Source organism: Sitophilus oryzae, unplaced genomic scaffold (genome assembly GCF_002938485.1).
Source record: "Sitophilus oryzae breed Bouriz unplaced genomic scaffold, Soryzae_2.0 scaffold_467_pilon_pilon, whole genome shotgun sequence".
Lineage (NCBI taxonomy): Eukaryota > Metazoa > Arthropoda > Insecta > Coleoptera > Curculionidae > Sitophilus > Sitophilus oryzae.
Window position 1 is genome coordinate 1,956,168 of NW_022147048.1, and position 15,109 is coordinate 1,971,276.

General features: G+C 31.6%; 1 protein-coding gene across 2 annotated transcripts in view; it reads right to left on the reverse strand.

The window, feature by feature from the left end:
* Positions 1-15,109, reverse strand: part of LOC115886095 (apoptosis-stimulating of p53 protein 1) — a 451,411-nt gene that overhangs the window by 395,960 nt on the left and 40,342 nt on the right. For both annotated transcript variants that reach the window (XM_030905146.1, XM_030905147.1), the window contains one exon: positions 6,855-6,950. In XM_030905146.1, the coding sequence (XP_030761006.1) occupies positions 6,855-6,950 (96 nt within the window). The remainder of the gene's footprint in view (positions 1-6,854; positions 6,951-15,109) is intronic.

Consider the following 15,109-nt stretch of genomic DNA (forward strand, 5'->3'; position numbering starts at 1 on the left):
AGATGCAGAATTTTATATCAACTTAAGATATATTCAACCAACATCAACACATTTAAACTATATCTAATAACAATAAAAATAAATAGGAAAACAAGACATGAGATTTTGCTACAGGTGTTCGACATATCGACCGTCTTCTGTTATGGACAGACGGGGCAGTTTTTGAACATTTCTCGCGGAATTCATTAACTCAGTGGGGGTGAAAGATATCGTCTCATAACTGCTAAGTATTTCTAATTCTTGTCTAGATTATACGGAAGAATAAGGAACCTTTATTCTTCCGCAAATTTATCCATGGGATTAGATCCATGGGCACTAAGTCAGGTGGGCTCGACGGCCAACGGCTGGGATCTTGATTAGCTATTCAATTAATCTTGAAATTGGCTGCAAAAATTTGCTGATAACTTCATCGTTCAGAGGCGGTGCGTCTTCTTGCTGGAAAAATATATTTTCGAGTTCCATTAAGGGCATATCATCAAGAAGGGGTCCAAACCCTACTAGTTAAAAGAGGCGAACTTTTAAAAATTCTGTATTTCGAAGGGGATTATAACAAAATATCAAGTGTGCTATACTTTTGGAAAGGTAATTTTAAATTCTTTTCAGTTAATTAAAAATATAGAGGGTGTCCCAAATAAAAAATAATTAATTAAGTAAACTTAAACCATTAAATTCTACGTAAAAAGGTGCTTTGGAAATGTTTTCATAGAAATACAAAATTTTCCATAGGAAAAAAGTTACAGCGATTTGTTAAAAATGCACATTTTTGAGAAACACCCCGTAACTCCGAAACGGTAACAAACATTGATGTGCGGTTTTCACCATCATGTTTTTGATAAAAATTGAGCTCCAGACACCGATATTAGTTTTCGTCTATCTCCTATAGAAAAGGGTGTTTCCATTTAAAAGCGTCGAATTTGACCCACCCTGTACAGAGTGTCCGCGGTCAGATTTATTACGCACGAACGACTGTGAAATCTGTTTGAAAACTGATTTGTGCCAATCGATATTGTTTCGTAAACATCCATATTCCATATTTCCATTCATTCATCCCATTCCATATTTTCCATCTAATTCAAATATCATTCGGTTATATATTGGTTAATCATCTTCAACAACTAGCTAGTGTCACCTGAAATAGTATAGGGGCTTCCCCCGGACGCAATTCTGCCGCTAAAGAGATTCGCATCCCAATCGAATAGGCTAGGGGTACCTCACTACCCCAACGCCGCATCGTGTCAATCGAGAAGATAAGGGAGACCTCAAACTCTCAAGACCAACCTCGAAGGCAAGACGTCACAAGAGGTTTTCTTCTGGTCAAACGACCCGTTGCCTTACAGTACATGCAACGTTTATAGTCAAAAGACTTTCAACCTCCAAATATCAGCCCTATGACAAAACACAACACAACAGCCGGCCGGCCTATCAACTACTAACTCGCCTCCGGCAAGCTAAGCCTCCTCCTACATCACAATTTTACCGGATAGTAAATATTTACATTACTTGCCAATGAATCATACTATTTTCTCTAATCGACTTTCAAATAGAGTGTTTTAGCATTACTAGATAAATAAATAGAGAGTTTCCGAATTATAAAACCATTATTATAACCAAATTTTACACATTGAAATTAAAGGAACTAAATCCTACGCTAATTGAAATCACTAATTTATTTCACTTACGGAGAAGCTTTACGGCGAAATTTAATAAGAATAATTAACCGTTTTGAACGTGGTATTGTAGAAAAAAAATAATACCTTTATTTGAAACATGCACACCCGGTACAATCTAGCAATCTCCGCGACCAGAGATAATCTGTATACATGTTTATAAATGGTTTGCCGGTTTTGATCTCATGCAAATGAAAATCCACATTGACATAATTACGACGATTAAGACAAATGTCAAGGTAGAACGCGGAGAATTTTTTAGGAATTTTACCCAAACATTCTTAGCGCACTGGAGAGTCGAATAGGATTGAGGTTATTTAAGAAATTTTGTAATACAAGCTATACATGTTTACATAATAACCACAATAATAGCTGTTGTGTATATAGGAATGGACATTTTACGTAATTTTAATTTTCTTATTTAACAGAAAGCTGATTTTTATTTTATTTTACTTTATTGCATTGAAATTATTCATTTAATATTCTTGAAAACTTTATATTAATATTAGGTTTTAGATTTATGATTCAATAAAAAATTTACGAGGGGTGATCAAAAATTATTGAAACTTCTGGCAATACTGTTTTAAAGTATTTTAAGATTAATTAGGATTAAATTTATTAATCTATACTAATATATAAAATTCTTAAGTGACTGACATACTGATTAATCACGAGCCTGCTCAAACCAAAAAAGTTCCAAAGGGATTCCAGTTCCAAGAGGGTGAAACCACCCCTCAAATATTACAATATTTTTTATTAAAAAGACGGTCAAGTTTCCGAAAAAACGCTTAAACGCGTATATTTTATTTTGTTTTTTTACATATTTTAAGATTTTTTAAAAATGTATACAGGGTGTTTCGCAAAATCTGGTCGTTGATTAATCACGATCCTGCTTAAAGCGCTTGACGTAAAAAGCTGATTTTTGGAAAACAGATTGACTTTAGGGTGTAGAGGTTCGATAAGAAGGGATTTTTCGAAACTCGAATTCTAAGGGGGTGAAACAATCCCTCAAATATTAAAATATTTTTTATTTAAAAACCGTTGAGTTTTTCGGAAAAACTCTTAAACAAGTATATTTTATTTTGTTGTTTTACATATTTTAAGATTTTTTATAAATTTAAACAGGGCGTTTCATAAAATATGACCATTGAGTAATCACGATTCTGCTTGACGTTTAAAACTGATTTTTGGCAAATGGATTGACTGTGGGGTGTAGAGGTTCGAGAAGGAGGGGTTTCTCGAATCTCAAATTCCAAGAGGGTACAAACGCCCCTCAAATATTACAATATTTGGTATTTAAAAAACGGCCAGTCTTTCGGGAAAACACTTGGACAAGCATAATTTATTCGGTTTTTTACATATTTTGAAATTTTTTAAAAAATCATACAGGGTGTTTCAAAAAGTTGGGTAATTTCTTAACCACGATTCTGCTTGACGTTCTGCTGCCACTTTAGTGCTTGACGTAAAAAGCTTATTTTTGGTAAACGGATTTTTCAAAAGTCAAATTCCCACGGAAACTACTCCTCATATATTACCAAGTTATATAATAATATCGCCATATTGTTTTTTTTTTCATGCTGACATAAATGTGAGAAAATTTTATCCAGTTTGTATGTTAATGGAAATTCTTGCTTTGCTTTATCATCATCATTAGAAATGATTAATTCGACGCGAACGAAGTCGCTGGTACACGCTAATTACTTATATTATTATTAATTTAGATTTATTTCAATTTAGGATTTATTAATTAGGATATATTTTTAGGATTGATACTGATGCTAAAAACAAATTATCGATCAAAAATTTTTAGTAAATTAAGTCAATTTGTTTACTGTATTCCTGGAGCTTACTCGCAATACTCAACCAGGTCTCACGATATAAATACATCTTAAATATCCATTTAGTTGATCATTGACAAGCAGGCTCTGCTCTCACTATACATAAAAATAGCAAATCAAACATTTACTAATTTGGACAAAATTGATAATTAAATAGTGAAATCTACCCGGGGATACGCCGCCCCCTAACCACTAAAATTGTTATTCAACATGTCATTCCATATCTCCCATCTCATTCAACTATTATTCGGATCTATTGATTAATCATCTTCGACAACTAGCTAATGCCACCTGAAATAAGTCTGCCTCTAGCATGTATACCGGGTGCGTCTCAAAAGTGGCTCACCCCTATAACTTTTTTATTTTTTCAAATAAAAAAACGAGATTTGGTATGTTATTACTAACTCATTGACGTATTCAATAATTGTTTTTGGTCACTTCCTGTTTTACCGGAAATTACTACAACTTTTGATTTTTTAAATGGCACCCTTGGTATATTTCTACTTTATTCGATAGAAAATGACATAATAATATGTCAACTTTTGACATTTTCGTTTAAAAAATCGTATTTTAAATATCAATCTAGAATGTCATGCCTGTGTTAAAAAAACTAATTTTTAATCAACAGGCCTTGGAAAAATAATTTTGATCGTCTAATATTTTTCGTGTCTTGTGCCGGTTAAAAGATGCCCAAATCGTATTTTTAATTATAACTCAATTTCAAACCGGGTAGATAATGTAGCTTTTAAATGTTTTTTTACAATTAAGAATGTTTCGAAAGGATAAGTTTTAGGAGTGTTAAAGTGAAATTGCGTAATTACGCGTAGTTTAATGCCCAATACATGGTGTCTCTGACTAGGAACCATTTTTCACTAAGGCAGTTTTCGTTCTTCTTCTTGTTTTCGGTTTAAAATATTTTTATATGTCATGAAATATTCATTTACAGAAAAAATCAACATGATTAAATTAATGATACTATAGCGGAAATAGCTAAAGAAAAATATTTTGCATAAAATTTCTATCGTTATTACATATTTCCATCATATTACAACAAAAATTTGAATAACGTTCCACGTCCAAGGTCATAAATTTTCATAAATTACTTTTTTTAAGGACCTAAGTTTGCGTATGATTTAAAAACGGTTAAGCGACAGAGTTTCATAGTGCAGAGGTTGCCTGATCTAATCCAGTACTTTAAAAAAATGTCATTTTTTTCTAAACTCAACAGAAGAGTCAATAATCAGCACCCTTAAAATTTACTTGAGGTTTCCTATATGCCATGAGCCGATGCATAACCCGATATCGCTTTCTAAGTTACTGTTATAACAAGGAAGAATATCTACGAGCCTTCACAGCGGTTAGCTCATAATACTAATTTTCTCGGTAACGGCTTAAAATCATTCTTTTATACTCGAATTTCCTTATTCGATGAAATATGACCATTCGAGTTCGATTTATGGTCCGATTCGCAATTTCCAACACTAGGGAGCATTATCCTGTGCCATAAAAACGCTACAGGCCACTCCACAGATGATGTATATCCGTGTTATGATATTTATGGTCGAGTTATAATAATCTGTATAAATATTTAGATCGGATGATATATGGGTTGTTAAGTGTACGATTACTTATTGGGGAACAGAATGGCAACACTGCCATTGTATTTGCCAAATGGGAATTATAAAATGTTAATATAACCTCGGGCAATTATTGTCCTTCGAGCCATATGCTCTCGGGACAGAAACTTTCCTCTTGGTAATTAATACCCTTATAATTCCTTTGATACATAAAGAACTACATCGAACCAAAAAAATCCTTATGGGTTTTTCGCCACTGCACTGCAAGAAAAATCTACAAAATAAAATAGTTATTTTTTGTAAACACTTCTGCGTTAAACCTAAAACGGACGCTGCTTGTCAGAAGTTGTGTTTACAGTAATAAAAATTTGCCTAACAAAGAAAAAAATGCTTAACGTTTCGGAAAGTTTTCTCTTTCCGTCGTCGGAAGCAAAAAATACTCAAAGAATCAGAAAAAAAACTATTTAAAATATTTAAAATTGAACTATTCGAAACTTGCACTTTTTAAAACAGATACGTCTACAAGAAATCGTTGACGTTCTGTTAAAAAGACATTATATTAAGTTAAACTTCAAAATTAACAATTACTACCTGATAATTACTTAATAAGGTAAAACCAAAAAGCCCAAACTTTCTGTATGATTATTTTTAAATTTCACGTATGTTATGTTTATTTATGTAATCTTCTTTAAAATCAAAGAAGCGATTGCCATACATTACTAACATCTACAGATGCATGAGCAATACATTTATTTTATTAGATTGAATTAAAAAAGCCTCTTTTATTTTTCTTTTAGAGGCTATCGCTTCTTTCATTATAATTTTGGCGTTATTAAAATTTATTCTGTGTCCCAAGAATGCTGACAAATCTTAGATTTGTGAAAATCTCCCTTTCTTAAATAATCTTTATGTTCTTTAATTCTGACATTTAAGGGTCTAGATATTTCACCAATGTAAAATTTATCGCATTCACAGGGTATTTGGTATATTACATTTTTTGTTTGTTGTTCTGTATTGATTGGTTTAGTATGTGATAAAATGGATCTAAGTGTATTTTGTGTTTTGAAAGATGTTCGTATGTTATATTGTTTTCCTATCCTTCTTATTTTTCCGAAACGCCTCGTGTGTATGGAATTGTAAGTTGTATATATATTGTGTATTGTTATCATTGTGTCTATGATTTGGGGCTTGTATTTCGTTTAATGTTTTGTCAATAAAATATGGTGGATAGTCGTTTTTGATTAATGTATTTTTTATGTGGTTTATATCTCTATTTAATGAAATGTTGTCTGTACATATTATTTTTGTCCTATCATATAAACCTTTTATCACACATTTTTTTACACTTATACTGTGATTAGATGTGAAATTTAAGTATCTATCTGTGTTTGTGGGTTTTCTGTAAACATCTAAAATTAGTTTATTTTGAAACTTTGACACTAAAACATCAAGAAATGGCAAACGATTACCTCTCTCTACTTTTAATATAAATTTTATGGTAGATTCGCGAGAATTTATATAATCCAAGAAAATGTCTACTTCAGAAACGTTATGTTGCCATATTGCAAAAATATCATCAACATAACGCAGCCATATTACAGGCTTTTTTGAAAAACTATTTATTGTATTATTTTCAAAATCATCCATAAAAATATTACTTAACAAAGGAGAGAGAGGTGATCCCATTGCCATACCGAAATCTTGTTGAAAAAATTCATTATTTAATTGAATAAAATAAACAATTTAATTATTTTTATTAAATCATAACTTACCGTTTGAACTCAAGGTTGTGTAACGGAGCACCAGACGTCCAGAGCCCCATCTTTTTAATATTTCTAGGGGACGGTCTGTATCCTTGAATGGCTCATCTAAACAATATATACAATTAATAATATATAATAAGTATTAAAGATGCAGATGCAAAAAACGCAACAGAGAATTTTTGCGTCAAGTTTAAAGTGTTATATATTTTTTACTTTTAGTCTTTGAATAAGAAGACTAAGGAAGGAGCATAATGCTATCCATGTATTCATGCATGGTGGGCGGAAAAAGGACTCTAGGGTGGGAATCCTTGACAGTTCTGTTTGACGATTCATTTGACACATTTGAATTTGATTTGAAATTTTGTGGATTTGTCAGTCTTTACTGAGCGTATTTTATGTTATTTATTATTTATTCTACTACTGGTATTTGTATAAAGGTAGTAAATCTAGATGGAAATTGATTTCTAAAATTTTTACATTATTAAAATTTAAAAAAAACGTTAAAACAACGCTTCGATTAACCCTGTATAATAAGGCAAATACTAAAGTTACATTAAAGGTAAAAAACCGAGTTTACCAATTAAATTTCAAATATACAGTTTGCTAAGAAATCAGGGAAATAGGGCTAAAAATAAAAAAAATATATAACATTATACAGGGTGTTTCAAAACAAATGCGAAAAACTTCAGGGGGTGATTCCTTGTTCAAAATAAAGGGTAGTTTGCTTTATAAACGTTGGGTCAAAAGTCAACCATTAGGGAGATATCGCGGTACAAATATGGCGGAAAAATAATGTTTTTATTTTTTATCTTGAAAACGAAAAACGATAGACTAATGAAATTTTATGGAAGCATTACTGTTGTGAAAACATACTTTCTGGTAATTTTCTCACTTTTTTAAAATGAGTGGAAGGGGTTGAAATAAACTACCCCTATCATTCTTGTTAACAAAATTTAAAAAAAATCTTATCAAACACATGCAAAAAAATTAATTTGGATAGCTTGGTTTGTTTAGAAACTTTTTTTATCTCTTGTGTTTCTTTGATAAAACTCGCCGATTTGAAATTGAAAAATAGAATATAAAGCATTACATGTCAGGATAAAAAACATTTTTAGATAAAGAATCTAGTGGGTATTAGACAGTGTGATACTATGGGCATTAGACAGTGTGATAAAAAGTAACACCTTAAAAATGATATTTCATTTTTTAATAAATGCTTATTTATAACAACAGAGACTTTAATTTGATAACTTATTATTATATTGATTTCTGACTCAAAAATCCACATTTATTTATAATAATTTATTAACGAACACAATTAAGTATGTAATTAATTAGTATATGGGCGGAAATAATGGTGTTATATTTAATTAATGGTATACTCTTTTATAAAGATTTAAATAGTTTTCTTTTTGCATACAAATGGGCTAGTAATATTATCGTTTTGCTAAAAACGATAATATTACTAGTCTGTACATTTTGTCCATTTGTTGCTTTAAAAACAACCTAAAATGTCAATATTCCATGGATATATTGATAAATGAGGTCTCAATTATAAGAAAATGCATTTTCTACGAAAACTTGAAGGGATAGGTAAAAAATGGTATAATACAATTTGATAGACAATTTAATTGTGCATCTGATTCTCCTAAAATATGCAGGGCTTTCCATTTAAATTAAAGAAGTTATTGCCGTTTAAAGCTAATAATTATTTAAAATAAATTTTTAGACACTCTGTATAAGGTAGTATTATTTTTATTATTGCAACACAATAACTGATCAATAAATAAACTTCATTAAATATTTAGTATTAAAAACATGATACCCTTGGAGAAATGAAGCTTTAAAATTTTTACTGCAATTTCACAAAATTGAAAATATTTCAAAAACGGTAACATTTAAGTATAATAAACCTTAATCAAATTTACCTTTATTTTAATCGTAGAAACTAAAAATGTAATAATATACAGGGTGTTCCATTTAAAAAAATACAACTTTGATATTTCTTATTTATTTGGGACACTCTGTATCTTGTAAAAATATTTTTAAATTGTAGCTCTAATAGTCCTTCAACGAACCCCAAACTTACAATTTGTACAAATCTAATCGTTTAGCTACAATACTCCGTGTCGTATGTGGTGAACAACCCTGTATATTCTATATTTGAAGAACTAAGAGGACTAGGACAACTCTGTGTGTAGCTTGTTTAGTTTGATTAAAATACTTTTATGCGGTTTTCACATTACTAACACAGGGGGACACCCTGTACAGAAGTTACCCGAAAACGAGAAATTTCTGAAACAGCCCTCAATAATCTAAAGTTGTCAATGAGCTCGAAACCGCGACGACGAAAAATTTCAACAAATTTCCTTCAATTTCTCACGCTTTCGGCCAGAAACAAGATGGACTTCTTCTCTTTCAAAATTGCTTTTGCGGTAATCGATACGCCAGAATTAACGAGGAGGCTCACTCACACTAAATTGCACTTTCTCAACATCGAAGGTAAACATGATTAATTGCAAAAGATCGAACCTGACCGAAGCCACAAAGCTCCGCTCTGCCGTTTACGAGTATATCCTCTCTCTATATATATATTTTATCAGCCGGTAGAATCAATCATGTGGAATAGACTGTCCCCGAACATCATATATCAAGCTCGCGTGCAGAGATTGATAGGGTTTTGCGTCAAAACGCGCCTACCCTGCCGAATAAATAGGTAGAGGGCGCAACTTGATTTTTGAAATTAAGCGAAAAAAAATCATCGAAAAAAAGAGGCGAGGCTATATTAAATACCATAATGTATAAGGGTGGTCCGAATTGTAGGTATTCGCGAAATTTCGGCAGCATATTCTGCAGATAAAAATTAGTAAAAAAGTTCATATTGTTACGATTTTCGTCGGTTCCGTGTGGATAGAAAATCTAATTTATTTAAACACAATTTATTTTACACTAAGTAACAAAACAATAACGAGAAGATACTTAAAGAACTATTTATCAGTAATTTTATTATTTGCATTTCTGATATAATAAAATTAAAATAAACAAATAGTTTACAGGACGTATTGGAAATAAAAATGCGAAATTTACCGAATTTTTCAAATTTACCTTGATTTTTATTGAACTCCAAAAAAAATACATATTTTTTTAAATTCTAAACTGTTAATTAAAAAAAAAAGATAAAACCATTTTTACTTAATAAAGGGTATGGCCTCCTCTACTGTTCATTACAGCCCTACATCGTCTCTCCATGCTCCTGATCAGGTTGTCGATCTTTTCTTGAGGTACAGCCTGCCACGCTGCATTCACGGCCCGAACCAGATCCCTACGAGTTTCACGAGGCATACCCATTCTCAAAATTCTTCTTTGGACCGCGTCCCATACGTGCTCGATGAGGTTGAGGTCAGGAGATTGTGCCGGCCAGGGTAAGATGTTTAATTGATGAGCATTGATAAACTCACTTACCACTCTGGCTGTATGAGGCCGTGCATTGTCATGCATGAAAATGAAGTTTCTCCCAAAATCATTAGCATAGGTCATAGGTAACAGGACAGGCTCAAGAATTAAATCACGATATGTGATTCCTGTTAGAAACCTTTCAAGAAAAACGAGATCGGTTTTTCGGCCTAACTGGACTCCTCCCAAGACCATAACTGTTCCACCTTGATAAGGGTGCACTTCCTGAACATGATCTAACCGAATAAGATTTCCCGGTTCTCTCCATACCCTAAGTCTTTTCGAATCCGGATGAATTCCAAAGCGTGACTCATCCGTGAAGAGAACATTGGCCCATTGTTCATTCGACCACTGAACATGATCTTGAGCCCACAAATATCGTACTTCTCGATTTCCTCTCGTTAAGGGTTGAGCTCTCCAGGGGCGTCTACTTCTTAAGTTGACCTCTCTTAATCTATTGTGAACAGTGTCAGGACTAACGGTTACATTATGTGTTTCCTGGAGAATTAAACTAAGCTCTGGTGCTGTAAGAGTCGGTCGGCGTCGATCATTTAATTGTAAAAAATGATCTTCCTGAGGGGTAGTAATGCGATGTCGCCCTGTGTGCCTTTCTGCAACATCACCACTTTCACGGTAGCGTGCACTTAATCGCGATATTACACCTTGCCTTGTATTTAATGCTCTAGCTACGTTGATTTGGCGCATTCCAGCTTCGAGCATACCCATGGCCCTTAGCATTTCGTCTCTGTTAAGATGTCTACGCTCCATAATGTAGTTTAATACTAAACAGAGTTATTTGAATGAATTCTGGCCAGTTATCATAAAAAACATAGCCAGTACAGGTTAAATTCGAACAATTGATGGTAGGTGCTTTTTATACATTTGACAAAAAATGCACAAACACTTCTGCAAATATCCCAAATTTAGAAATAACTAGTGTGACTACTTCGTTTCAATCGAAGTAGAAAGAATCGGCCTACAAATATGTGGTTGTTTATTCAAAACATATATATTTTAACTTTAATAAAATGATATCCTAGATTTTTTCCGATTGTGTGTATTTATTAGTAAATTGGAACTATCGAATGAATACTATCGAAACATTCGATAGTTGCAATTCATTCGAATAATTCGATAGCTAGTAAGAAAACATTCGTCGAAAACTATTCGAATAAAAATATCGAATAGTGCGTCATCTGCCTTGAAATATATTAATTCGGCAGCAAAAACCATTCATTTATAAAATTCATTCATTTGTAAAATTCATTTATTCGTCAGGATCGATTATAATAAAATATAATCTGGATTTTAGTTGTCGCCCGGCGACGTAGGTTTCTTTCCTAGAAACCCGACAGCGGTCGGCGGTCGGTGGCAATGGTATGAAAAAAGTCGGCATCTTTGATTTTGAGTCAGATAAAGATAAGGACACATTATTTTTTTTATTGAGGTGCTAGTATTTACACAGCAAATATATTATGAACAGCGCTGTTGCCGTATATTTGTATTAGTTGGTATTAGCGAAGAATATTATTCTTTGGTATTATAGTTAGTTAGGGATAGTATGACTATATATTTTGCATTTTTTATTAATATTCTGTTGTTACACTGCAATAATACTTTTTATTTTGGATGTAGGAAAATGATTTTTAATGTTTTTAGGCAAAACTGGTTTAATAAATAATAATAACAGTAATAATTTGTTATACCTATTAACACCAAAATTGAAAATCATTTAATATAAACATTTTTTTAAGCAGTAGCAAAATGTAAACAACAAATTAGAAGTCAAAATTATTTATATTAGATCTATTACCTATTTAAAAATAATATAGTCTCTAAATTTTTTGGCAACGTTGGTTTATTAAATAATAATAATTACAGAACTAATTTGTTATATTAACAACAAATTTTAACATCATGAAATATAAACATTTATTAATTTTCTAAGCATGCAGTGTAATAAAAGAAAAATATAAATAAAAAATTAGAAATCAAAATTATATACGTTTATTACTTTTTATTACTTTGTATTAGTATTTAAAAATAATATTTGGTTTTACTGGCATTTACTTTAAAAAATAAATGAAATATTTCTTCGCAAAAATCTACATGTAAGAGAATTAGCATAAACAAAATACAAATATCGTTAACTTTTTTTTTAAATTGGCAAGTGTAAAACTTTAGTCAATCAATTTAATTTTCTCATCCCAAAATTTGAGTTCGATAACCATTTACTTAACCACATTACCACATCTAAAACATCTAAAATACAAATACATATGTATTTTTAAAATTAATTGTAAGTTCACCTCATCTCTCTTAAAAATTGTTACTTCTCAAAATTTCCCATTAAAAAAATAGACCATATACCGTATAAAATTAAATAATTGAAAGACCGGAAAATCACACAAATTTTCGGAAAAATTTTGACCACCTGCACACGTACACAATCGTCAATTTAAAAAAAACACTACTACTTTAGTATTTTAAATATTTTAATAAACGCAAAAATAGCACAGTATTTAGAAGGCAAGTTATAAAAATTTGGAGGACTAATAATGCACTGACGCAGACAAAAAATCAAACAACTACTAAATTTCATTTATCAAAAGCATTCGATAGTTGTGAAGAACGATAATCATTTAGTCGCACGGCGAGGTTGTCACATATGCTTTAGTATACAAATGAATGAATGATTTTATTCGAATGAAACCATTCGATAGTTGAAATCATTCATTCAGTAACCATTCGATAGTCTAATTCATTCGATAGTTCCCATCGCTAGTATTTATAACTATTTATCTAGAAAGAATTTATTTTGAATTTAGCGCGGCAACTGTACGCGTTTATTTGTTCCTTTCCTCGTTAGGGTGCATCCATACCTAAGACTATCACTAATAGGCTTGCGTCTAATGACGTTTTGATATAGGAGATGGAGCACAAGCAAAGCAAAATTTTGTCGAACTAGTATGCCATGCAAGCGCAGCTATGTAACATAAATCTTCTAATTTTGTTTTAGGGTTGCGCGTAATTTATATGCCTGAAACCAGCAACAAGATGTAACCGAGTATAAGAAACATGTCTTCTCTAAGTTTAGAAAAGGAATTTCTTCTTCTATTTATACAGGATGAGTCTTAAATAAATGCGCATATTTTCACAGGGCCAGTAGCAAAATTTACAGAATATACAGGGTGAGTTTTCTACGATGTTTCCTAGGGATATCTCGAAAACTACCTACTGGAGATGTCGGTCAAATAGTAAAAGAATTGCAGTTTTGTGAGGTCAAATTTCATGTGAGGGCCTTTCGAATTTTTGAAAAAGTTTATGGCTTATAGATATTTCGAAAAAAAAAGAAATTTCGGCTATTTAAAAATGCCCCCTCCCAAAAGGTTGTAGATAATCACATCTTTAATGAGATTTTATTCTCCGTTTTTTTTTCTAAAGCCTGTCACATAGATAAATAAAACAAATTTAGATTTCAAAGTGCTCGTACTGACAATGTAATAGTTATTAATGATATAAGTGCTAAAAGTGGCAAAATCACTTTTAGCACACATATCATACACTATTTTTTCCACAAACAAGTTTATGCTCGTATATATCAAGGTATTATTACTTTTTACGTTAATGAATAATTCATAATATGTCATTCTGAAATCAAATTAATTATGAAGTTTATGGTTGCGAAGTTGGGTAATTGAAATCGCTTCAGTGTTAAAAGCAAAATAAAACACTAAATCACCGCAATACACCAAAACACTTTTACTTTTACACTGGACGCGCGTTTCGCTAACCATGTTAGCATCATCAGCAGATGATTATAAACTAAAATACAATCTACAACTGGAGCGTTTATATACCCGCTCAGTGGGCACAGAGTGGGCGTGGCAAGATCTAGCCAACCGAGTCAGAACCCACCGAGCGTAACAGTTAGATATCCGCCACTAGAGTAGTAGGAACAAAGAACTTGAAGGAATTGGACCGTTGTCTCTGTTCATACTATCTTTACATTTATTAATTCTCATGCTTTCATATGCATCTAATTGCCTGTAATTTGAGACTTGTTTAAGTAATTTTAAGTTATTAAGATCTGTACAATGTTCTTTATCAACAATATGTTCGACAACGCAAGATTTATCAGGTCTACCATATCTTATCTGAGCTAAATGTTCTTAAAATCTAGTTAATATTGATCTTCTAGTTTGCCCAACATATTTCTGATTACAATCTTTACAAGAAATTTCATAAATACCCGACCTTTCCAGTAGAGGTGTTTTATCCTTTGGATTATCTAATAATTGTTGTAATTTATTATTAGCACTATACACAAGTTTATAATTGACATTCTTAAAAATTCCTTTTAGACCACTGGATAACTGTCTATCAAACGGTATTGAAAAATATTTTGACGTATCTTTCTCCACTTGAAAAGTCGAATTTTCAGAAATCATTAACCTATACCTACGTTTTCTAATTAATTTATCAACTAGTGAAGGAGAATATCCATTACACTCAGCTACATTCCTAATGTAATCTCTTTCTATTTCATATCTTTCGTTGGAAAGTGGGAAACTAAGTAATCCATGAACTAAGAAATTTAAACTAGCCATTTTATGTTCAATACTATGATGTGATTTATTAGGAATATATCTGCGTGTGGTCGTATTTTTCCTATAGATATCAAATTCCAGGCAATTATTAGTATTTCTAATAACTAATACATCTAGAAATGGTAATCTGTCGTTGTAGAAATAAAATTATCTATGGTGTCTGAATGTGAAAATCTATTTTAGACAAAAAGTTTTCAGATA